Source organism: Oryctolagus cuniculus, chromosome 9 (genome assembly GCF_051225735.1).
Source record: "Oryctolagus cuniculus isolate XC-2025 breed Fujian yellow rabbit chromosome 9, ASM5122573v1, whole genome shotgun sequence".
NCBI lineage: Eukaryota > Metazoa > Chordata > Mammalia > Lagomorpha > Leporidae > Oryctolagus > Oryctolagus cuniculus.
Window position 1 is genome coordinate 35264878 of NC_142875.1, and position 25178 is coordinate 35290055.

Consider the following 25178-nt stretch of genomic DNA (forward strand, 5'->3'; position numbering starts at 1 on the left):
TAATGAAACACTCATTTTGAAGTACTTGGATCCCTTCCATCTACATGGGAAACCTGGATAAAGCTTTTGGTTCCTGGCTTCAGCCTGGCCCAGGTCTGGCTGTTGTGGCCATTTGGGAAGAGAACTAGTGAATGGAAGATTCCTCCCCCCACCCAGTCCCCTAACTCTGCCTTTCAAAAAAAAAAAAGACACTCACTTTAAAATCTTTTAACTATATATGTGGTTTTTTTGTTTTATTTCTGGTTATAATAATAAAATGACTTTTAATAAAAGAAAGTACCAAGTTTCACTTGAGTATAACCAAGTGAACTTTATAAGTTTATACCATTTTTTTTCTTCTGAGTGAATGTAATTTGATCTGTAGTTCACTGTGTAAGCCATTTTTGTAATGTTTTACTAGGGTTTCATTATATTAATACTTTTTAAACAATTCCACTATTAAATTTTTTTAAATATATTACTTTAAGAAGCAGAAAGAGAGAAAGAGGAACATGTGTCCATCTGCTCATTCACTTCCCCAGATGCCCACAGCAGTTGATACCAGCTGGGACTGAAGCCAGGAGCCAGAACTCAGGCTAGGTTTCTAAAGTGAGTTATCAGAAACCCAATCACTTGAACCATTACCGCTGCCTCACAGGTTGTGCAGTGGCAGGAAGGTGGAGTCAGGTGTCAGAGCTGGATATGAAACCCATGAACTCTTATATGGGAATGGGTATCTTAACTGGTGTTTTAACCACTAGACTAAATGCCCAGACCCACTATTTTGTAGTTTTCTTTATCATCAAATGGTTTTTCAAAAATCATGTTAAGCATGCTGTTCTTCTTCCTCTTCCTCTTCTTCTTTTTTTAGTGTACTGTTTTTTATTTCTGCCTTTCAAAGATTTCAATCATTTCTCATTTGCTATGGGAGTAACTTGTGTCAATTAAATTGCCTAGGAAATGTTACTTGTTTTCATGTTATTAAGTGTACTTTTTTTTTTTTATCTTAAACAGATTATTGAGGTTGGACTTTGTGAAGTCTTTGAACTGATCAAGGAGACACGATTTTCTCATCCATCCCTGTGTCTCAGGAGTCTGCAAGCCCTGCTCAACGTGCTTCAGGGACAGCAGCCGGAAGGCCTCCAGTCTGAGCCTCCTGAGGTCCTCGGTGAGATCTTAGGCTTATGGAGTGAAGAACTTACTATGAGTGGCTTCTCTTACGTGTAAAGCACATGCAGCAACCTGTAGTGCAGTCTGTAATTGTGTTGCTCAAACAGGAAGGATAGAAGTTTTAAGAAATTTTACTGTGTTTCACTGGAGCTATGGTTTAAGAGTTATGGTGCATGCACAGAGGTTTCTCAGTTATTTCAATGATGGGAGAAGAGCAAAACAAATCATTGGAATCCAGAAACAGTCCTCAACCTTACAGTCACCATTAACCTAGATAGTTCTTCTTAAATAACAGTTAATGTTCATTTCTTAACTTTACTCATTATTCTGGATAGTTTTTAAAAATAAGGAAAAAGAGAATAAATGCCACAAATTCAAATCAATGTAGTTAGTTTCTAAACATAGAGGACATTTCTTTTATATCATTGTAAATAAAAATCTGTTGGTATTATGGATAGACCTTCTGACTTAGTAGTGACTTTCATTAAATTTTTCAAAGTATTTGCTCTAGGGGTTGGCACTGTGGTGTAGAAGCTTAAGCCTCCACCTGCAGCACTGATATCCTATATGGTTGCCAGTTTGAGCCTGGGCTGTTCCATTTCCAATCTAGCTCCTTCCTAATGCTCCTGGGAAAGCAGCAGAGGGTGGCCACATGCTTTGGACCCTGCACCCATGTGGGAGACCTGGAAGAAACTCCTAGCTCCTGGCTTCTGCCTGGCCTGGCTGTTGGTGGCAATTTGGAAAGTGAACCAGCAGATGGAAGATCTCTGTCTCCTCCTCTTTCTGTGTTTTTGCCTTTCAAATAAATAAATAAATTGAAAGAATGAGAGAGACAGGAAGGAAGGGAGGGAGGGAGGGAAGTAGGGAGGAAAGAAAGTTTTCTCTTAAAATTGTTTTCATTTTGTGGAGGCTTCCTTTACATGCCATTGTCTGGCCTCAGTCAGAAACTATATCTCAGAAGTACTGGAGCTGTGATACTGAACCATTAGCTTGGATCAGTTATCTAGGCCCTGCCTGTGGAGTTTCAGTGGATTTGTGGTGGGGCCCAGGAATTTGCATTTGGAGTGAGTTTCTGAATGATGTTGATTCTCCAGGTCCAGACTACCATTTGGTCCTTTTTCAACACTTGACTATTTGGAGTTTATTAGACTCATACATAAGAACCTAATTGTGGGGCCGGTGCTGTAGCTTACTTGCTTAATCCTCTGCCTGCCTTGCCAGCATCTCGTATGGGCGCCGGGTTCTAGTCCCGGTTGCTCCTCTTCCAGTCCAGCTCTCTGCTGTGGCCTGGGAGTGCAGTGGAGGATGGCCCAAGTGCTTGGGCCCTGCACCCACATGGGAGACCAGGAGGAAGCACCTGGCTCCTGGCTTCGGATTGATGCAGTGCACTGGCCTTAGTGGCCGTTTGGGGGGGTGACCCAACGGAAGGAAGACCTTTCTCTCTGTCTCTCTGTCTCTCTCACTGTCTTAACTCTATCTGTCAAAAAAAAAAAAAAAAGAAAAGAAAAAAAAAGAAAAAGAACCTAATTGCATGTCACAAGCTTCTTTTTTGGTCATATGTAACAATATAGTCTTTTTGTTTGATTTTGTTCTGTTTTAGTGGGGGTGGGAGATGCTGGTCATTAAGCTGAGGATTTGCAGAAACAACAGGTGCTCCTCACGTGATTATTAAATACTATTACCCAATAAAAATTGTAATACGTTAAGAAACAGGCAACTTGTGGTTATTGTTAGGGCAGCACCAGTGGTCATATTGATATTGTCGTGTGCTACTTGGCTGGATAGCATTTTGCTGGGGATTTGATTCATTTAGCAATATTTTGCTAGGTTATCTAGTTTGTCAGCAAAATTAAAATGCTCAAAATATACACTGAAACCTGTATATTTTTTTTATTTTGAACACCATGTTAATCATTTCTTTCCTCCTAGATTATCTACCCCTCTGTTGTCTTCTTGTGGTTGCTATATACTTTCCTTTGTATCCAGTCTTCTACATATATATTACGTTTCCTTTATTCTTTTTAAAATTGATCTTGTCTTAATACTAGTTTTTTTTGAAATTATAGCAAGTGCTCATCTAATGTTAATTTGTTCATTTTAATTTTCTTATTAGTTTCAAATGCTGCTACACCGTCTTTAGGATCTTTTATTTTTCTGAAGCTTACTTATGATCTCTTAATTGCTTTGAATTATTTTTCTATGTAGGGATTTACCATCACTTGATTTTTTTATTTTGTTTAATTAACTTAGAGATGTAAAGGTACTTCAGAAAGTTCATGGAAATGAAATTAAAAGACATGCTTATTTTGGTCCATAACAAGTATTGAAATCCATGCAATTTTTGCATAATACACATTCCTATGAACATTTTGGAAACTCCTCATACAAATAGTAATTTAGTTTTTTAATTTAGTTCTTTAATTTACTTCTTGAAATTTGCCTGTACTTTTTGCCTTTGATTAGCTCTCACAATCCTATTAGTTATACTTTTTCCTCTTACTTTCATGTTATTCCTGAAATATATGCATTTTTAAAATTTTTTATTTTTTGACAGGCAGAGTGGACAGTGAGAGAGAGAGACAGAGAGACAGATCTTCCTTTGCCGTTGGTTCACCCTCCAATGGCTGCTGCGGCCGGCACACCATGCTGATCTGATGACAGGAGCCAGGTGCTTCTCCTGGTCTCCCATGGGGTGCAGGGCCCAAGCACTTGGGCCATCCTCCATTGCACTCCCTGGCCACAGCAGAGGGCTGGCCTGGAAGAGGGGCAACCGGGACAGAATCCGGCGCCCCAACCAGGACTAGATCCCGGTGTGCTGGCGCCGCAAGGCGGAGGATTAGCCTAGTGAGCCACGGTGCCAGCTAAAATATATGCATATTTTATAACTTACTATTGGCCTCCCTTGATAGTTAGTATATACCAAGCTTCTCTTTGCAAATTGATTTTGATTTTTTTAAAAATATACTTATTTAAGAGGGAAGCACAGAGGAAGAGAGAGGAAAATCTCCCATCTGCTAGTTTACTCCCCAAATGCCTGCAAGAGCTGAAAATGGGCTAGGCCAAACCAAACCAAGAGCCAGGAACTCAGTCTGGGTTTCTCATGTGAGTGACAGAACCGTGTGGGTTCTTGTGCTTCCTCCCACAGTATACATTAGTGGGAAGCTAATCAAGAGCAGAGCCACAACTTGAACCTAGCCCCTCAGTATGGGATGTCGGCATCACAGGTGGCATCTTAAGCAGTAGGCCAGATGCTTGTCTCCTGGGTTCTGATTTTTAACTCATCTACTTGAAAAACAGTCATTTCCGTATGTCTTTCTGTTCAGTTTAAAGTTAAAATTTATGTTCCCAGGTATTCATTGAACTGTTATAGCACCTCCTATGTTCTCTGCTGTTGTAGCATCAGACAACCACATAGAGCATAATTACAGACACAAGTAAAAAGTATAGAGGAAAGCAGAGGGAGTTCTGAAAGTCTTTAACAGGCTTTTCTGATGATGTGACATTTAAAATTTGTAGGATGAATAGGAAGGAATGAACCAGGTTCTTTGTTTCAAGCATAAGGGACAGCTTGTGGTAGGGTCTTGACACAGGAAGGAGAATGGAGAAAGATGAATATGGCTAGAATATGGAGAGTGGAGGGGAGGCCTTGCTATAGATGACAAAATGGGTAAGGACAAGTGTAGCTTTATAGGCCATGTTAGGGACTGTGGTTAATGTGCTGGGAAGAATGAAAAATCTTTGTCTCATTGCACTTAAAGATTTATTTAGTAGCACTTATTTTCTTGATTTTTAAAATTATTGACTGTGTTCTTCCAGTTATGTCTAACTTTCTTGAGGATGGAAACACTCCTTACTTCATTTGCCAGTGTACTACCCCAACCTACAGTAGTTCCTAGTGTGCAGTAAGAATTCAGTAAATATTTGCTGAATTATTACAAGATAGAAGGAAGGGTGGAGGGAGGAAGGTTAAGAAGAGTGTACAAACCAATGAAGGACTAATAGAAAAAGGGAAAACTGATAGAAAAAAGGAAATGAAGGATGTACAAAAAGGGTGGAAGGAGGAAGGAAAGAGTGGAAGAGGGAATGAGGGAGGAATTAAAGGAATTAATGGATTTTAAGTAGACAGCTGGAGTTTTGTTTTGAAAATGGTCAGAGATAATGAACACTTCAGTAGTTCAGTTAAGAGATGATGATAGATCACATGGACTGGGAAGATGGTGATTAGATAAGCGGGGCGGGGGTTGTATTAGAGAGTAAAATAGGCAGGGCTTAATATGAGATTAGATTTGGAGGATTAGAGGTTGGTAGGGGACCCTGGGTTTCTTTGAGTGAACCAAATAAAGCACAGGCGGCCCTTTTGGTTTGCAGAGGATTAAGATACATTGATTCTCTGACCTGTCTCCATCCCTCCTCTTTTCTCTCTCTCCATCTTTTTAGTTTTCTGTCTTTCTCTGATTTTTTTTTTCTCTGTCTCTGACTTTTACCTCTTTAAGGACTTTTCAAATCCCCCTTCATTTCCATGGAAGAAATATTCAGCAGATGTTTTTGGTTCAGTCTTGAGTGGAGTTGTTGAAAAGTTTTGTGTGGAGACCTCTGCTGGTCATAGAAATTCACATGCTATTTTTCCATCTTTGCCACTAAATGGCTTTATGATATAGGGAAAAATCATTTAGCCTCCCAGTATCTCAATTTTATTATCTATTACAGGAGGAGAATATTTGTCCTATTAACTTAGAGGTTTTTCTAGGGTAAAAATCAATTACATACTCCTTTTCTAAGTATGAACCGCTGTTTTTGTCAATGTTAAAAGCTTGTTTTGTATTGAAGCCAACTATAGCACATATTGTAAGTATTCTGCTGTTGCCTTTTAAGTTTATATATAGTTTTATGGATGCTTCACATTTTAAGAAGCACATACTCCTCTCAATCTGAAAGGTAAAATACAATGAGTAACCTATTACTTTATTGAATGAGTTTCTTGAATATGTGAATCCCTCTAGGTAAGGTTACTTTAAATGGCCTTAGATTTCATTTCTTCATTTTAAAAAAGAAGGAGTTGAACTAAATGTTCCCTAAGGCTCTTGTCACTTGAATGTTTATAAAGTTTTGGGTAAAGAAGGGTAACTAGAAACTAATACAAAGTATTCCAGGTGCCTTAGATTTGATTTATAATGAGACAGAGTAAAATTAAATGAATAAATAAACATACACATATACTGTTCTGTTTGTGAAATGAACCTAATTGAATCCTGTTTTATCCACAGAGTCTCTCTTCCAGCTCCTTTTGGAAATTACTGTTCGAAGTACTGGAATGAATGACAGCACAGGCCAGTCCCTGACAGCACTTTCCTGTGCTTGCCTCTTTAGTCTGGTAGCTTCCTGGGGAGAAACAGGAAGGACACTTCAAGCCATCTCTGCTATCCTCACCAACAATGGTAGCCATGCTTGCCAAGCTATTCAGGTATTTTATAGTCACAGGTGCTTAGAAATTTGTAAGATGTCAAGTTGGAGTTTGATTTCAGTGTCTGTTAGTAGGAATTCCTGGCTTTTTCTTAATCATTATGGTTGTTTCAACTATAAATAATCTATTGTAGTTGAGTTAAGGTACATATGTGTTTAACTGTGAATTATTAACGAGAAATAAATGAATTTTGTAAAATCTCCTAAATCTTTCACCTATTCTTTATATTAATACCTCAGCCTTCTTTCTTTGCATTCTTACCTTCTTCCTTCCCCCCCAGCTCCCATCTTCCCAGAATTTTCAATTCTAGATCTCCATAGTTTTAAGTATCTTTTTCTAGTGAAAAAGGATATAATATCAGTCTTCTGTATTTTTGATTGGTTGGTTATGATTTTTAATGATTTTATTTTAATACTATACCATAAAAAAACTCTTCAGCATTGTTTATGGTGGGAAATGGAATCCTCCTTATAGTCAAATTTGATTGAATTCTTTTGGACTGTTCTGGAAATTGAGAAAGTAGCTATAGTTTTAAGTCCTGATTATTTGTTCTTCTCTGGCCCCTTGAACAACCTTCAGGGCAGGTGGAAAAGCTGCCTCTATCCTGTTATTAGCAGGCTAAAGATAGCAAAAGGAGTATATTGGTTGTTTTCTGTGACTTAGTCAATGATCTTGAATACTCTGTCAAACATGAACAGTACTTTTCATTCCAGAGTTTTGCTCTATTCTTTCTCCCTCTTCTGCCCTTCTTGGAATCCTCCTGTTCTTTTTGAATAGTCCTTAATGGTTTTAAGTTCCTGTAATGCAGGGAATGTGTTCTGTGGATGTGCTGGCGGGATTCAGCAAATGTTTAATTTGAACACATGTTTAAGATATGTAACTACTACTTAAATCATAGAAAGATAACACAAACACTGAGCTATCATATGCCAGATTTTAATGGGATAGTGCCCACAGCTGTGTGAGCTTGTTACACTTGCATGTGATTCATTTTTATAAAGGCTTAGGAATGATATTTGAGGCCATAACAGGAGTGCATGAACTAGGTTCACAGAAAGCCTCCAAGAGGACGAGGTGAGATCTCAACAATGAGTTGAAATTAGCCATTCCAGAGAGAGAAAGTGTTGCTATTGAGGATGTGGATGGAGAAAGTTCTAGGTCCTCATTTGCCGAGCTATGGAGGTGAGAGTAAGAGTAGAATTTTTGAAGTCTGAAAGAAGTTTAGTATAGTTATGGCATGGAGATCTGCAAATAACAAAGGCAGAATTTGAGTGCATATCTGACTAATTCTATGAACATCCACTCAAACCAAAAAGATCCCCAGATCGAATACTGAGGTTCTCTGCAGACCTGCCATATTACTACAATCCCAGCCAAAACACCATATTGAAACTAATTATCTTAATGTAGCTTACAACATTCTTCATGATTTAGCCCCTTTCTGTCTTCCAGCTTCATGATCTGAGCAAGAAAAGTCTTCCCCAAGTCTTTTAAGTTTTCTTAAATTGTTTTGGAACTCAAATACTTAATACCTTTCTATTCCAAAAAGTTTAACTGAGAGTTAGTTAGGTTGCAGACAGTGAACCAGTGATTGGAAGATCTCTCTCTCCCTCACTCTGGATCTCTTGTTTGTCACTCTGCCTTTCAAATGAGTAAAAATCTTAAAAAAGATTTATTTGTTTCCAAGGCAGGATGACCGAGAGGGAAGGAGGGAAGGAGAAAGGATAGATCTTCCATATGTTGGTTCACTCCCCAAATGAACACAATAGCCAAAGCCAGGCACTTCATCCACATCTTTCCGGAGGGTGGCAGGAGCCCAAGCAGTTGGATCATCTTTCACTGCTTTGACAGTGAAATTAGCAGGGAGCTGGATCAGAAGTGGAGCAGCTGGTACTGCTGCTGCAGTATGAATACCAGCATTGCAAGCTGTGATCCAAACTTCCTGCTCCACAATGCTAGTCTCCTCCCCAAAAGGCACCTTGTGGAGCTAAGATCCTTTTTTGAGGGATGAACTCCAGATTTCTTGCAGGGAAAATACTACTGCATTTTAGCTCTCAAATTAACAAAAGAACACATGGAAAAAAGACACTATCATTCAGAGTTTGCTATCCTACCAAGTCTTTGGATATTAAAATTATTTTATATAGAGTGTGTATGTGTTTAATATGGGTAAAGTAATAAGAGAAAATGTCAACAGTATCATTAAGGAATAAAAATATAAAAAGTAATCTTAACCTAAGAGTTATGACACTTGCATCCCACATCAGAGTACCTGGGTTCAATTTTTGCTTCCTTATCATGACTGCAGATTTCTCCAGTTCTGATCCTGGGAGGCAGTGGTGATGCCTCAATTAATTAGATGCCTGTCACATGTATGGGAGACCTGGATTGTTTTTACAGTTCGTGGCTTTGGTCCTGTCCCCAGTCCAGCCCTGGCTGTTGCTGGCATTTGGAGATTGAACTAGCAGATGAGATCTCCCTCTCCCTCTCCCTCTCCCTCTCCCTCTCTCCCTCTCTCCCTCTCTCCCTCTCTCCCTCTCTCCCTCTCTCTCCCCCTCTCTCTGCCCCCTCTCTCCCCCTCTCTCTCCCCCCCTCTCTCCCCCTCTCCTTTCTCTCCTCAAATAAAAAATACATTTTTAAAAATCAGACAGATTAGAAAATAAATGGGGCTGCTGTTGTGGCTTAGCAGGTTAAGCTGCCACCTACAACACTGGCAATCGAATATGGGTGCCAATTCATATCCCAGTTGCTTCACTTCCAATCCAGCTCCCTGCTACTATACCCTGGAAAGCAACAGAAGATGGCCCAAGTGCTTGGGTTTCTGCCACCTACATGAGAAACCTGAATGAAGCTCCTGGTCCTCCTGGCTTCAGCTTGACCTCACCCAGCCATTTGAGTAGTGAACCAGCGCATGGAAGAATTTCTTTCTCTCTCTCTCTCCTTCTGTGTGTGTGTGTGTGTGTGTGTCCTCTCTCTGTAACTCTGCTTTTCAAATAAATCTTTAAGAAAGAAAAAGAAATTGAGCACTTAGAAATGAAAATCAAGTAATTAAAATTAGAAACTTGGGGCTGGCAGTGTGGCGTAGCAGGTAAAGCTGTCTCCTGCAGTGCCAGTATCCCATATATGGACGCTGGTTCATGTCCTGGCTGCTCTACTTCCTACCCAGCTTTCTGCTATGGCCTGGGAAAGCAGTGGAAGATGGCCCAAGTGCTTGGGCCCTTGCCCCTGCATGGGAGACCCAGAAGAAGCTCCTGGTTTCGGATTGGCTCAGCTCCGTCTCTTGTGCAGCCATTTGGGGAGTGACCCAGCAGATGGAAAACCTTTCTCCCTCTGCCTCTTTATAACTCTGCCTTTCACATAAATAAGTAAATCTTAAAAAAAAAAAATACAAGATGGATGAAGGTAGAAATACAGAATTGAAAGATGGAGAGGAAGAAATCCAGTACACAACACAGAGAGATAAAGAGAAGAAATATTAAAGATAAAATTTGAATGATACAAAACATGGATAGGGAGTGAGAAAGTCTGATGAATTATTACAGTCTGAGTTCCACAAGGCAAGGATACATTTGTAGAGACAGGATGGTACTTGAAATAATGGCCATGATTCTGTGGAGTTGGTGAATGGCAAAAATGCTTAGATTAAGGAAGTCTAGTTTAGTTGAGATTTGCTTCTAATAGAGGAACATTGAGTTTTTTGATCTTTTTGAAGGCATGCCAAACATACTTCAGAACAGTTAATGTTTTTACAAATGATGATACATTACAAAAGTATCTTTTTTCTGTGTTTGAAAAAATGCATTTAATTTTTTTTTCTTATTTATTGAATAGGTGCCAACAATACTAAATTCACTACAGAGAAGTGTACAAGCAGTTTTGGTGGGAAAAATTCAAATTCAAGATTGGTTTAGCAATGGCATTAAAAAAGCAGCATTAATGCACAAGTGGCCATTAAAAGAAATAACTGTTGATGAAGATGACCAGTGTCTACTTCAGAATGATGGATTTTTTCTTTATCTTTTATGCAAGGATGGATTATACAAAATAGGCTCTGGATACAGTGGAACAGTTAGGGTAATGTGGTTCTTTACAGTTCTTAATCCTGTGGAGTTGTTGCCTTTTGAATTGTGTTTTCTTTGTTTCTACCTTCAATTTTAGTGTACTAATTTTAATGTAATTTTAAAAATCATAATTGAAAATATGCAATACACGTTATCTGTTTATATTATTTTTGTTAATTATTGATTATGAAACTGTTGGTAAGACTGTTTTTTTGTTGTTTTGCAGGGCCATATATACAATTCTACATCTCGCATCAGAAACAGAAAAGAAAAAAAGTCTTGGTTAGGGTATGCTCAGGTAGGATAATATCCATAATAAACCTACTTTTCCTTACCTTTTAAAATATGTGGGTCAAACCTGTTTAAAGAATAAGTGATAGCACTTCTATTGAAACAGAGATGGTATATTTTGATGTCTGTAACAATGATGCTGTATTTGTAAGTAGTTCAATGTTAGTTCTGGCTCTGCTTCTTATTTGCTATATGGCTTTGGGCAACTCAGTTAACTGACCTGTCCCTCTGATATTTAGCAGAAAAATGGGAATAAGATACAGAGTTCAAGGGCATATCACCCTATCTAAAACCATTTGGAAATTTTAGTTATTTTTTCCTTAAAATAGTTGTTAAAGTATCAGTGATCGTTTATATTATTTGGCAAGTGATATTGTCATTTTAGATACAATATCTGTATTCTCCTGTTTCTTCATATACCTTATATTTATTATGGGAAATATGGTAAGTTGACTTCCAGTATTGTACAACCCTTCCTTTTATTAGAATATACCCATTTCTTATATTGTTAGTCTTTATTGTTTTTTAGACATCAATATTAATGTTTCATATCTCAAAAAATTATAACATGGAACTCTATTGCTGCTTTTTCTCCTGAGTTGGTACTGAAAAAATATTTTAACCTGGGAAATATCTTATTGTCATCAGGGTTATTTATTGTATAGAGATGTGAATAACCACAGCATGACAGCCATAAGAATAAGCCCTGAAACACTGGAGCAGGATGGTACTGTAATGTTACCAGGTACGTTTCCACTGGTCATTCCTTTCCTTCACAATTGATTTTAAGAATTGTGCATGTTAGGCTATTTAGACATAAAGAATGACTAGCAAGAAATAACGCTTGCTTACAAATGAGTTTAAAAAATCTTGACATGCAAGATGGGTTATGGTCTATATAAAGTTAATACATGTGTTGACATCAGAGATAAGTATAATAAGTTTTAATGTTTATTTCTGAAGTCTTCCACATCTGTGGCCTAATCCTGAACATAACCTTTCCCCACCAAGATTGGTTGAGCTGTGAATTAGTGGAGTGATGTTACTCTGTTGCTCCTGACAAAATTACAGCTCTGGCTCTCATATGACCCTATACAAAGAACCTTTTGGTTAGTTTTACTTTAACAATAATAAACTTGAGTTTTCCTGTTTATTTGACAGAATTTTGAGTGACAGAGTTCAGGATGGGTCAGAAATTTTTTTAAAAAGGCCATCATATATGCTTTTTAGTAATACTCTGATATGGCACTTTGGATACAATTCATTTGTTTTGATTTTGTGATGGTGGCAGATAAATATATATTTTGAAGTAGTAGATCTCAAATTTTGTGGTATACTGGGCAAAAGCATAAAATATTCTCTAATGTAAGGTCATTGAATTTGCTTATGCCTTTGATACTTTCAAGTTGTTTATATTGAAATCTTAAATATGTCCAGCAGTAGTTTCATGGTAAGCAGCAATATTATTCTAGGTACTTGACTATCTAAAAGTGATACTTTTAGGAATACATTGAGAATGATGACAACTCTCAGGTTGCTTGTTAATTTTTAAAATATTCTTACAACATTTATGAAACATTTATGAACCTTGATATCTATACATGTATCCAAATTCATGTATGTGATATCATATTAAAGTCAATGCCACATTTTCATGTCCACTTTACAAATAAGGCAGCTTTGGAAAGCAGATGACTTAATAAAGTAGTTTTGTAAAAACTATTTGCAGATGATCTACAAGTTTTTTGTTGTTGTTGTTTGTTTCTTATTTTTTAGTCACATGTCTTGGACCAGGTCTGTTGTCCTAATAACAACAAAAGTAGTAACTTTATGTTTGTTTAATATTGACATGTCCCCTCTCCATGGGTATATATATGTGTGTGTGTATGTGTGTGTGCGTGTGTTTGTGTATGTTAATATGCATATATTAAAGTGTACATGCACATAAGTTAAAGGCAACTGTATTATAGAAAAATAAATACGAGCAAAAATAAAGAGAATAATTATAACCTGACTTCCCTTATAAAAAACACTATTAACATATTGATAAATAGCCGCCTTGTGTTTTCCCTATATGCATAGCTGCATATTTATAAAAAAGTTATCATATGCTACATATTGCTTTTAAACCTATTTCCTTTCACTTAATATCCTCAATTGGTTTTTAGGCCCTTAAATAATCTTCTACAGCATCATTTTACAAAATACATTCCATTGGTTCCATGTTCAGAAAATATATTCCATGATTATCACAGTGAAGTGGGAGCTTTCTGTAATGTGCATCTCTGTTTCACTTTGTGCAAGTCATTTGAGGATGGATGTCATAGAATAAAAATTCTAAGTTAATAAATGCCATCCACTACCCCCAACAGATGGATACTAATATAAAGGATTTACTCATGAGAAAACCTACTCATTTAATAGATTTTGATTGAGAAGACATTTGAAAATATCTACCTAAAGCTCTTTTTTTATACCACCATGCGTTAAAGAAATGATTTGTTAAATGTCCTTGTTCAGTGTAAGTCCCTCTGTATCATTTAACAAATGACATGCAACTTTAACAGTACAAGTGTGGCTTTCTGTGTTTGATAAATATGTGCTATATTCATGGTGAAGAATGAAGCAAGCTTTGGGAGGATAGTCCCATACTGTGTGTCTTCCGAATTGACAAATGTTGCTTGACATATTCCTGAAGATACTGTCTTGTCATGTTCCCCGACTGATAAAGAATGCATTAAGAGAAAATCTTGAAATCACGTGGCACAAAGACTCATCCCACAAGCCTGAAGAAGCCTGTTGTCATTTTCTCATTTCTTTGACCCGGCCTGCATTTTCTTCATAGTACCTTAACAGCTCTGCTCTGTGGCTTTCCCATTGAGACACAGCAGAAGTGAATTGTCAGATTTATAGAAGGTTGTGCATACTCTAAGATTGACCTAAATCAGACAATTCCTTGAGCTTCATGTTCCAGCAAGCCTTACAGTCTAGTTTATATATAAATAAAAAAATACAAGCTAGTATTGATGAACTTAAAACATACTTATGCTCCTGATAATTGTCATTTTATTCTTTATATCTTGGTTTACTTTTCAGACTGTGTCCTTGTGTCGTTACTCTCCAAGCCTGGTGACAAGTTGCCTCAGATCATGAGGCTTTTGCTACTCTTCTTGCGCCGCTTCACCCCTCACCCTTGCATTTATCTGAAATTATAATGAGTTTTTCTTCTTTGCTTTTTAGTTTAAAATCTTACTGCTTAGAGCTTGAGAAGCATCTTTCTTGCGCCTCTTTGTATTCTGTACAGTGGACTAGGAACTCTTTCTTTCGATTTCTCCTCTCTTTGATTACCAAGTCTCTTGGGCTACCAGTGGGCCTTGTCTCCCAGTTTCTATTTCCAGTTTGTGATCACTGAATTCTCTATTTGGTAAGGGTCTGCCTGTGTTTTGCATATTGATAATAAGGAAGTATGCTAGTATGAAACTCCTGGGCAAAGATATAGAATAATCTATTTGGGTGGGCTCCATTACTGCATTCCAAAAAGCAGAATTTTATGTTTTGTTGACTCAGGTGCAACTAGAAATGAAATGCAGCTTTTTTGGTATTGTGATTAATGGAGAGATTCATCCTAGTTCTCTGCAGTTACTTGGGAAGTGTGTGTGCCTTTATACTTGCTTGCTGAACATTTGTTTTTCTAAAAGTATACAGTTTATACTTAAATGCTGATTTTGCTTGTTAGTTTTGTGTTACTTAGTAGCAATCACTAACACATGTTTTGGTGGTCCTTTTGTAATACTGATATCCATTGCTCTAGTTGAGCTCGTACATTATTTTGGTAAAGTATGTACTGCACTATTCTATAGAGATGTTAACAAAATATGGTACTACTAGCCAAGATCAATAACCATTTTAAACAAAAAGAAAGAAGCATAGATTTGTCTTCTCTGGAGGATGAACATTTTAAAAGTTTTGAGCATACTAAATGATAAAAGTGCTGGAAATAAACATTGAATTTCTAGATGAGAAATGTACTAGTTTGGAATATCATCTATTTTATAAAGCAAGGGATACCTGTATTTGGACACCATAGACCTCAAATACAGAAGCGTTAGGTCTGTCTGTATTTTTTCCTGTGACACTAATGACTGTGATGTCTGAGGGTAGAGTGTTGCCTACATTGCATGTGATTGTGTTGAAATGATTATAACCAACATTATAGTTTGTTCATCGTGGTGCATGTTTGCTATCAGACTCTTAGCTAATACTAATTCATTTTGAAATTAGGTGGGCTGTCAGGTCCTTGACTGTGGAAGATTTATAAATGTAAGCACCATTTGTAATAATAGTCATTAGTTACTTAGTTTCTGCTAATTTGTAACTCTTTATTAAAAAGCACAGTCTCTTTTTGAGTTTGTTTGTCCTTATTGCGTGGAGAACTCTCTTTCTGACTTCAGCAGAGGATTAAAGTCATTTTGTGAGGTGTTCATTTATACTGTAATATAATTAATTAGTTTTTCTTCCTTTGCACAGATTGCCACACTGAGGGTCAAAATATTTTATTCACTGATGGAGAATATATTAATCAGATTGCTGCCTCAAGAGATGTAAGTACTCTGAATCATGAGTAATTGGTGTAAATGGAACCCCCTTCTTTTAAATCACTTTGTTTTTATTAGAATATATAACCTTAAATACCAATTTGTGAAAAACATAATTCTGTGTATATTTTATTTCCTTTAGGATGGCTTTGTTGTCAGAATATTTGCCACAAGCACTGAACCTGTGCTGCAACAAGAATTACAACTTAAACTGGCCAGAAAGTGTTTACATGCCTGTGGTATCTCACTATTTGATCTGGAAAAGGACTTGCATATTATAAGTAAGATGGCAAAATAGGGCTTAATCCATATTTTAATTTTCAGATTCTTTTTTCTTTAAAAAAGAACATTGTATTTTCAGCAGTTTGTCTTATAGTAACACAAAATAGTTGTTAAAATATAAAATACAACTTTGATATGTGTAAGTAACTAAAAATATGATATGACATAAGAATTAATTTTGATTAGAACAAAGGAAAATAATTGAAATGAGAAGTAAAGATGGGTACCAATGGGCATCGTTAGCTTATACACTCTATCTTTATCTCATTATGTAAAAATTTTGAAAGCTTAAATGTTACTACAACAGTATAATAGTTCTCTTAATTTTTATTTGAACAAAATTGCAGGGTATCCACAGGATGATCCCATAGGTTGTGAGCATGTAATTGACCTAGCAAACTGATCAATCATCTTTCATTTAGATACAGAAAAATAGCAACCCAAGAACATTTCTTGGGCTTAGTATAATTACTCTCACAATGTTTTAGAAGTAATTAGGAACATTAGTTCTTATTAGGGCCCCAGGTTTGGTTTTTCATGCCCCTCAATGTTTAATATAAGTGCTGATCTTGAACTGTGGGATTCTTTCCAAGACCCATTTTTTTTCTGAACTGTTATCTCAGTAATTTTAATGAACTTGATTTTAGTGTTTCACTTTGAATTTTTAAATTTAGTTACGTAGTATTTCTGTAATTCTTCTATAGGAAACATATTGAATTGAGATAACAGGTTATAAGTTTTAAAAGCCCAGAAATTAATCAGTAGTGTATATAACTGGATAAAATCATAAAAATGTGCCATATATAAAGTATTAAGTAGAGTTTTATAATTTTAAAATGTACATATTTGTATGTGTTTGTACAAATACGTGTATTCAAATTTATAGAGCAGCTACATAAAAATGTCCTGTAGAAAAAAAGCATGGAACAGAGAATTAGAGAAATATTGCTGGCATTGAATTTTTTACTTTTTTAACTTATATTTTAAAAATTCATTTAGAACAAATTAAGAAGACTGTAATAACCTTATCATTCCTTGTAGTAACATTAATATTTTTTAAAATTCAGGCATGTGACATAAAATTTTGTCATCCTTGATTTTGAGTGATACTAACTAAAATAACTTCAATCACTCAAAATAGTACATGTTGTACTTGAAATTATTCATGTTAGAAATGCAGTAGTATTTATTAGTCATACATTTTAGGTACAGGATTTGATGAGGAATCAGCAATTCTTGGTGCAGGACGAGAGTTTGCACTAATGAAAACAGCAAATGGAAAGGTAAATTACTCTTCTTGGATTAAAAATGAACATTCTCTGCTTTAAGAGATGATTGCTAAAATCCATTGGTTAGTTTATATAGTTTGCATGTTTGAAATTAATCTTGATTTTGATTTAAATTTTCTTAATGTGGTAAAACTTTCTTCATATTGAAATAGTATAAGACAAAGTTGTGATAGTTAAGATTATATTTTTTGAAATATTTAATTATGGAATTTTATAATTTTTAAATTGGAGTGAGTTAATATTTTTTGCTTGTTCTGATGAGTAGGGTAGTGATTGATTGTAAATTCTTAAAAATGTGCAGAACCAGACTATAAGTTGGGAAAGTAGGAACATGTGTAATAGAGTTGTAGAGATCAGATCAGTCCATTGAGATAGAAGCTTTTTTGTTATGTAGTGGATGTGAAGAGAAGGTACTTAAAAGAATTCTGACAATTGCAGTTATTAGGCAAATACACTGTACATGCAGGTTTTTACAACTAGGGAAAATATCTTGAAAATTTCATATATTTCCCGCTATTGTGAATTTGGAACATATTTATAAAATAGATTTATCAAGATAAATATGAACAAGGAAAATTAAGTATTTTGCATAGATAGCCATTATGAGCTGTATCTTTTTGCAGAGATCTTGCTTAGCTCACAGAAGCCAAATAGTGTTAGAGTTTGGGTTCTTTGATATTTTTGTTTCTTTCAATAAAATATGGAAGTTTTTTTTTCCTCTGAAACATGGTACACTCTTCCAAAAGGCAGAATAATTTTTTTTGTTGTTCTTTTACTATATAAGATATATTACACTGGCAAATACCAGAGTCTTGGAATCAAGCAAGGTGGTCCTTCAGCAGGAAAATGGGTTGAACTACCAATTACGAAATCTCCAAAGATAGTGCACTTCTCAGTGGGACATGATGGCTCCCATGCCCTTTTAGTTGCAGAAGATGGAAGCATATTCTTTACAGGATCTGCTAGTAAAGGAGAAGATGGAGAGTCAAGTAAGTTGACTGAACAACTGGGCATTTAGTAAAGCACTGGGGGAATTTATTAGCATAAAATTTATCAATTTCCATAACACTGACCTCTCCAAGTTTGGAGAGGATTTTACATTGGGGTATATTTGGTTGATGGTGGTGGTAAGCTGTTCATTGAAGAAATATGATTTCTGATTTCATCCTGGAGGTTGTATTCATGGATTTTTATATTTTATGAATACATGGCTATCCATTTGAGAATATATGCTTATTATATTGTGTCAGTTAGTATTATTTTTAAAGCTTATTTGTTCTAAAACGTTATTTTAGGAAACTCAGAACGTTAAAAGGAATATGTTTCAGAATGAAGATAAATGTTAGGCGACCTTGCATAACAGTGTTTGTTATAGTTAATATTCTTATTTGTCTATGATCAAATCATCACTCAGCAGTGAAAATATGAACAGTTTTCTTTATCTCTTAGTTTTATATACTTCAGAGTCTTCAAAGTGTTTTTAAAATAATTAGTTGTTAACATATGCAATATAATATAGTTCATAGATACAGTTCTCAGAATATGATGATATTCCCTGCCTCCTTCCCACCCTTTCTCTTCTTTTTAAGTTTTTGAGATAACATTTTAAATTTACATTACAGTAAAAAGGCTTAATGCTTCACCAAATGAGAAGCTTAACAAATATAAAGCAAAAAGAACCTAGTTTAGTGGGAATATAAGACAATAGGCTATAAACAATAATTGAATGGAAAAATGACCGTTTCACCCATATACATTAAATTTTAAAGTAAACACATCATTGAAACTATAGTAGTACCATTGGTTTGACAAAGGTATGAAACACAGTTTTACAAAGCTATATTTGTAACAAAGTGCTTTTTTTTTCTTTCTGTAACTTCTCACTTATTTTATGCATTGTAACACATCGGAGTAGTCTTTTCCAGTGATTTGCTTTTGAAGTTAGTAGATAAAATAAAAGTTATATAAAATGATTTATCCTAGAACAAATCTCTAAAATTAGCCATAAAATAGATTACCATCACTCACAAGCTTTAGCCCAGCCAGTTTTTCCTTTTAACAGTGTAAGAACAGTGTCCTTGCTTTGCTTGATATATAGATTATGTTAGATTTTTAAAAATGGTGTTTTAAGCCGTAGCACAGCAATATATTTTTATTCTGAAAAGTATGGAGGAAAAAGGTTGATTGAGGGAGCAACTGATTGAAGTTTATCATCTTTTGCTTATTTCAAGGACTTAGTTTTTGAGAACAGAGGTTGCTTGAATCTCCCACAGGTAGATTTATTTGCTTTCCTTCCATTTTTGTTTTTTTGTTGTTGTTGTTGTTGTTTTTGACAGGCAGAGTTAGACAGAGAGAGAGACAGAAAGAAAGGTCTTCCTTTTTCCATTGGTTCACCTCCCAAGTGGCCACTACGGCTGGCACGTTGCGGCCAGCATGCTGTGCCAATCCAAAGCCAGGAGCCAAGTGCTTCCTCCTGATCTCCCATGCGGGTGCAGGGCCCAGGCACTTGGGCCATCCTCCACTGCCTTACCAGGCCACAGCAGAGAACTGGACTGAAAAAGAAGCAACCGGGACAGAATCTGGCGCCCCAACCAGGACTAGAACCCGGGGTGCCAGCGTCATAGGCGGAGGATTAGCCAAGTGAGCCACAGTGCCAGCCTTTCCTTCCATTTATATAAAGCGTCTTCAAGAAGAACCTTCATGGAGCTGCATATTACAAAAAATTATGCATGGATTTCAGAATTTTTCACACCAAAATAAACTTGTCTTTTATTATTCTCTTTATCTTTTTATTAATTTATTGGAGAGACAGAGAGATGAGCGCTCTTTTCACTGGTTCTTTTCTGAAAGACCTACAATGGGTGGGGCAGGCCAGGCCAAATCCAGGAGCCAGGAACTCAATGCAGGGCTCCCTCATGGTTGACAGTAACTCAGCCACTTAAGTAAGTCATCACTGCTGTTTCCCAGGTCTGTATCACAAGAAGCTAGAATTGGGAGCTGAAGCTGGGACTTGAACACTTGAACCAGCCATCATCTTAACTGGCAGGCCAAAACCCTCTCTCCCCCAATTTGTTTTAATTCCATTTTCCATGAACTTTTGAAGTCCCTTCATGTATCTCTTTTTTACCATCTCATTGATATGGTGTGACTGCTTGATAAATACATGTTGAGTGAATGAGGAACTTACTTTATATTCCAGGATGTAGTATAAGAATACCTGTGAGTTAGCTTGAGAGAAAAGAATATGGAGATATGGGTGTATATGTATACATATAGATATAATTTGTATATTATATGTTATATATATTATAATATAAGGTAATTAAGTCCTTTAGATGATATGAAAGCTAACCCTATTGTGTCCCCCCAGAAATTTAGTAGAAAACTGATATTTTCCATTGGAATTTTTAGTGTGCTGCAAAGAAGGAGGTTCTGACAATAATAGCCTAAATATTAACTGACCAGAAGAGGTTGTCAGGTTGACTCACTATAATTCATGTTTTGAGAAGCCGAGGCTTTTGTGAAAATAAACAAAATGCATCATTAGTGCAAGTAATGTTTTTCTCCTTAGGCTTTATATATAAGTGAGTATTATTAATTTTACATAGGTGCCTTAAATTAATTTTACTTTTCTTTTTAAGCTAAGAGCAGACGGCAGTCGAAACCCTATAAACCTAAAAAGATAATTAAGATGGAAGGAAAGATTGTAGTCTATACAGCATGCAATAATGGAAGTAGTTCTGTTATTTCTAAAGATGGAGAGCTATACATGTTTGGAAAAGATGCCATTTACTCTGACAGTTCAAGTAAGTTTAAAAAAACTTAAGCATCATTTTACTTTCACGCAAAGAAGGTCTAATACTAGTCATTATGTGTTACAAAGATAGATCTAGAAAATTAACAGTTGTTATATAGTGTCTATTCATGTTTCCCACTTCCTTCCAAAGGTAAAGCATTTTACAAAGAAATCTAATTTCATATCATGGAGCATTGTCCATAGTTCCATGCAGAGCTAATCATAGAACCTGGGTGTCTAGCCTTAGCTGTTATTTCTGTGGAAGTCTGCTAGACTCAGGTGCTCATGTGGCATATCCATGGGTTAGAGGGTATGTCTTGGGACAAGGATTCTCCTAGCAAAGTTGATTTATAGTCATTGATACTTATTCTAGTTGACTAAACTAGTGTAATCACTGAAATTTGTAATTGTGAACCTAAGTTAGTAGTATAAGGTGAAAGGGAAGACTATCTTTATGATATCTGAGCTAATAATGTAGAACACTTTTTCTCAAAGTGTGATAGGAGATTGATACTGTTTGAAGTTTAGTAAGACAAATATTTTAATTTAAAAAATATTATGTTCTCCATTTATCCCAGACCAGTAAAAGCTGAAGAACCACTGACCCTCCCGAGTGTTGTTAGGAGGTATTGGTATTTGGAGCAAGCTGTTAGGAAGCCTAAACTTGAACTAATGCTATAGTAAAGACTTGTCCCAAGTCTAGATGATAGCATTTTAAGATAAAGCTACATTTTTCACAAAGTTAGCAAAATTAATTTAGTAATGTGCTGCCAGTCTTTTGGCTTCTCATTTCACTTTTGGGGAGTTATCTTGCCACAGAAATAAAAAGTTCTACATTGTGATAGTTCATTTACTAGGTTTAGAAAGGCTTTTTAGATTTTTGTTTTGTTTTGTTTTGTTTTTTTACCAAGTTTTAATCTTTTCTATAGGTTTGGTAACTGATTTGAAAGGCCATTTTGTAACTCAGGTAGCCATGGGTAAGGCTCACACTTGTGTTTTAATGAAGAATGGAGAAGTTTGGACATTTGGTGTGAATAATAAAGGACAGTGTGGAAGAGACACAGGTGCCATGAACCAAGGAGGGAAAGGTAAGTGTTTAACATTTTATGTTAAAATTTGTGTTTTCTCATCAGTTTTTGAGAACAATGTATTGCAAAACATTACCTCTTTCTTTAAAAAAAAATACAATCTTTTTTTTTTTAGATTTATTTATTTATTTATTCGACAGAGTTGCAGAGGGGGGGGGGGGTCTTCCATCTGATGGTTCACTCCCCAGTTGGTTGCAGTGGCCGGAGCTGCGCCGATCCGAAGCCAGGAGCCTGGAGCTCCCTCAGGGTCTCCCACGTGGGTGCAGGGGCCCAAGGACTTGGGCCATCTTCTACTGCTTTCCCAGGCCATAGCAGAGAGTTGGATCGGAAGTGGAGCAGCCGAGTCTCAAACCGGCGCCTATATAGGGTGCTGGCGCTTCAGACCAGGGTGTTAACCCGCTGCACCATAGCACTAGCCCCAAATATTATGTCTTTCAAAATAAGTGATGCTTTGTTTCTATATATAACTCAGTAAGCTAAAAATGAATTTTACACTTGTAAAGCATTATTAAAAATATGGCAGATTTATGTATACCACAAATCGTAGGTTACTTATAATCTGGCCCTTTACAAAAAGTGTGATGCTGATTCTTACCATGAAGAAATCCCTGGATCGTACTATGTATTTAAAAAAAAAATAGTTGAATGTGTTGTACCACAATTTGAAAGTTATATTTGAGGAGCCGGCACCATGCGCACTGGGTTAATCCTCCGCCTGCTGTGCCGGCATCCCATATGGGCGCCGGTTCTAGTCCCAGTTGCTCCTCTTCTAGTCCACCTCTCTACTATGGCCTGGGAAAACAGTGGGAGATGGGCCAAGTGGTTGGGCCCCTGCACCCGCATGGGAGACCAGAAAGAAGCACCTGGCTCCTGGCTTCAGATCAGCACAGCTCCAGCAGTTGCAGCCATTTGGGGAGTGAACCAATGGAAGGAAGACCTTTCCCTCTGTCTCTCTCTCTTTCTCTCTCTCACTGTCTAACTGTACCTGTCAAATAAATAAATAAAATCTTAAAAAAAAAAAAAGTTGTATTTAAGATATAAATGGATTGGAAGAGGTAGTGACTTACTCCCTGGAAAATGTGCTAAGTTCTTTCATAGGAAAGTCTTCTGAGGAAATTTTTAGCAGTTATAAAGGAGTTTTGCTGGTAGATGAGGTAAGGAGAGACTTTTTTTTCTTTTTTAAAGATTTATTTTTTTGATAGAATAGTGGGGAGAGGAGAGGCAGGCAGACAGACTCACACACATGGGGGGTTGAGGAGAGACAAGAACAGAGCGATCTTCCATCTGTTAATTTACTCCTCAAATGTCCACAACAGCCAGGTCTACATCAGGCTGACACCATGAGCCAGGAACTCTATCTACATCTCCCACATGAGTGGCAGGAGCTCAAGCACTTGGACCAAAGTCTACTGTCTTCCTAGACACATTAGCAGGAAGCTGAATCAGAGTAGCCAGGACACAAAACCACACTTTGATATTGATGCCAATGTTACAAGTGACAATTTAACCCATTGTGCCACAATACCAGCTCTGAGAGGCATCTTATAAATGAGGAAGAGAGCCCAAGAACCCTGAGCATATGAGGACACAGGATATTTGAAGAATAGAAGGAATTTAGGGTTCATGTGGATTGTGGTTTCCTTGGAAGAAATGAGGTTGAAGGAAATGGGGAGCCATGTTGTGACTGTCTCTTGCTGGGGGGTTTTGTTCTTCCAAAGATATTGGAAGATACTGGAAGTTTGAATATAATCAGTTTATCAGGTAAATATCTGTGTTAGGAAGCTGATTGCTGGCAGTGGGAGAGTTTTCTAGAGTTGGAAAACCCTTGGCTTAGAGTGGTGTGGTTAGGATGGCTTCTTTGATCTGTTGAACGTAAGTGTTGGTCTAAGAGTGGAAAAGAGAAACTAGAACCAGAAAAAATTTAGAAGTATTATTGCCAGAAAGGAACAGCTAAGAGCTGTTTGACAATAGCCTTCCCTGCTTCCTGTGTAGCAAGGAAATGAAGATAGCATTTAGTGGTCTCTAAATTAAAATGTACTTTTGTCACTCTTACATTTTATTATTATGTTGTAAAAATCACTTGGATTACTATGGTGTCCTTTTTTTTTAAAAAAAAAATTGGGGAATGTAATTACTCATTTTTAAGGCATGGAAATAATCTACATAAAATTATAAATTGATCTGTCAAATAGGATTTGGAATCGAAAATATGGCAACAGCAATGGATGAAGACCTGGAGGAAGAATTAGATGAAAAAGATGAGAAGTCCATGATGTGCCCTCCAGGCATGCATAAGTGGAAGCTGGAGCAGTGCATGGTGTGCACTGTGTGTGGAGACTGTACCGGTTACGGAGCCAGCTGCGTCAGTAGTGGGCGTCCAGACAGGGTTCCCGGAGGGTAAGACAAGGATTGTCGCTGAAGAAAATGTGCAGACTACTTTGTTTTTCTAAATTTTTCCAGAGTAAATTCTACCATATTGTTTCTTTAATGCATATTTCTGTGTACCTACAATTTTTTTTTTTTTTTTTTTTAGAATTTATTAATTTGAAAGGCAGAGTAACAGAGAGAGGAAGGAGAGACACAGAGATCTGCAATCCACAGATTTCACTCCCCAAATGGCCACAATGGCCAGGGCTGGGCCAGGCTGAAGCCAGAACTCCATCCTGGTCTTCAATAAGGATGGCAGGGGACCAAGTATTGGGACCATCTTCTGCTTTCTCAGGCACAGTAGCAGGGAGCTGTGTTGGAAGCTGAGCAGCCAGGACACAAACCTGCACTCCAATATAGGTTGCTGGTGTTGCAGGCAGTGACTTAGTCTGCTGGGGCACAGGCTGGTCCCAAATATTTAACAATTCTTGTAATTATTTACCATTATACTAATTTCTGATTTAGTGTTATCGATAAAGTTGATTTTCTTTCCTTTCATTTACTTTAACCATTACTCTTTAGTAGTCAAGTGCTTCTTCCCAAATACTGCATGAATCTACTGTTGGGTTTATTTCTAGGTTTATACTTGGCCTTAACCAGATCTTATCTAATAGACCTTTTCTTTAAAGCTATTGAAATATAATTATTATTTTAGAAATGTACTTTCTTTAATAGCATAAGCAAATTATTTTACTCTTTATCAAAGAACAATATCTATTCCATGGAGAATTATGTTTGG

At 36.7% G+C, this 25178-nt stretch overlaps 1 protein-coding gene across 30 annotated transcripts in view; it reads left to right on the forward strand.

The window, feature by feature from the left end:
* Positions 1–25178, forward strand: part of MYCBP2 (MYC binding protein 2) — a 303498-nt gene that overhangs the window by 69246 nt on the left and 209074 nt on the right. For 27 of the 30 annotated variants that reach the window (XM_051850575.3, XM_051850577.3, XM_051850583.3 and 24 more), the window contains exons 4-15: positions 994–1147; positions 6414–6610; positions 10442–10684; positions 10898–10969; positions 11611–11707; positions 15490–15563; positions 15700–15838; positions 17046–17122; positions 17913–18117; positions 20770–20934; positions 21854–22012; positions 24205–24409. In XM_051850575.3, coding sequence (XP_051706535.3) covers positions 994–1147; positions 6414–6610; positions 10442–10684; positions 10898–10969; positions 11611–11707; positions 15490–15563; positions 15700–15838; positions 17046–17122; positions 17913–18117; positions 20770–20934; positions 21854–22012; positions 24205–24409 — 1787 coding nt within the window. The remainder of the gene's footprint in view (positions 1–993; positions 1148–6413; positions 6611–10441; positions 10685–10897; positions 10970–11610; positions 11708–15489; positions 15564–15699; positions 15839–17045; positions 17123–17912; positions 18118–20769; positions 20935–21853; positions 22013–24204; positions 24410–25178) is intronic. The other 3 variants (XM_089303552.1, XM_089303553.1, XM_089303554.1) reach the window with 1 other exon arrangement.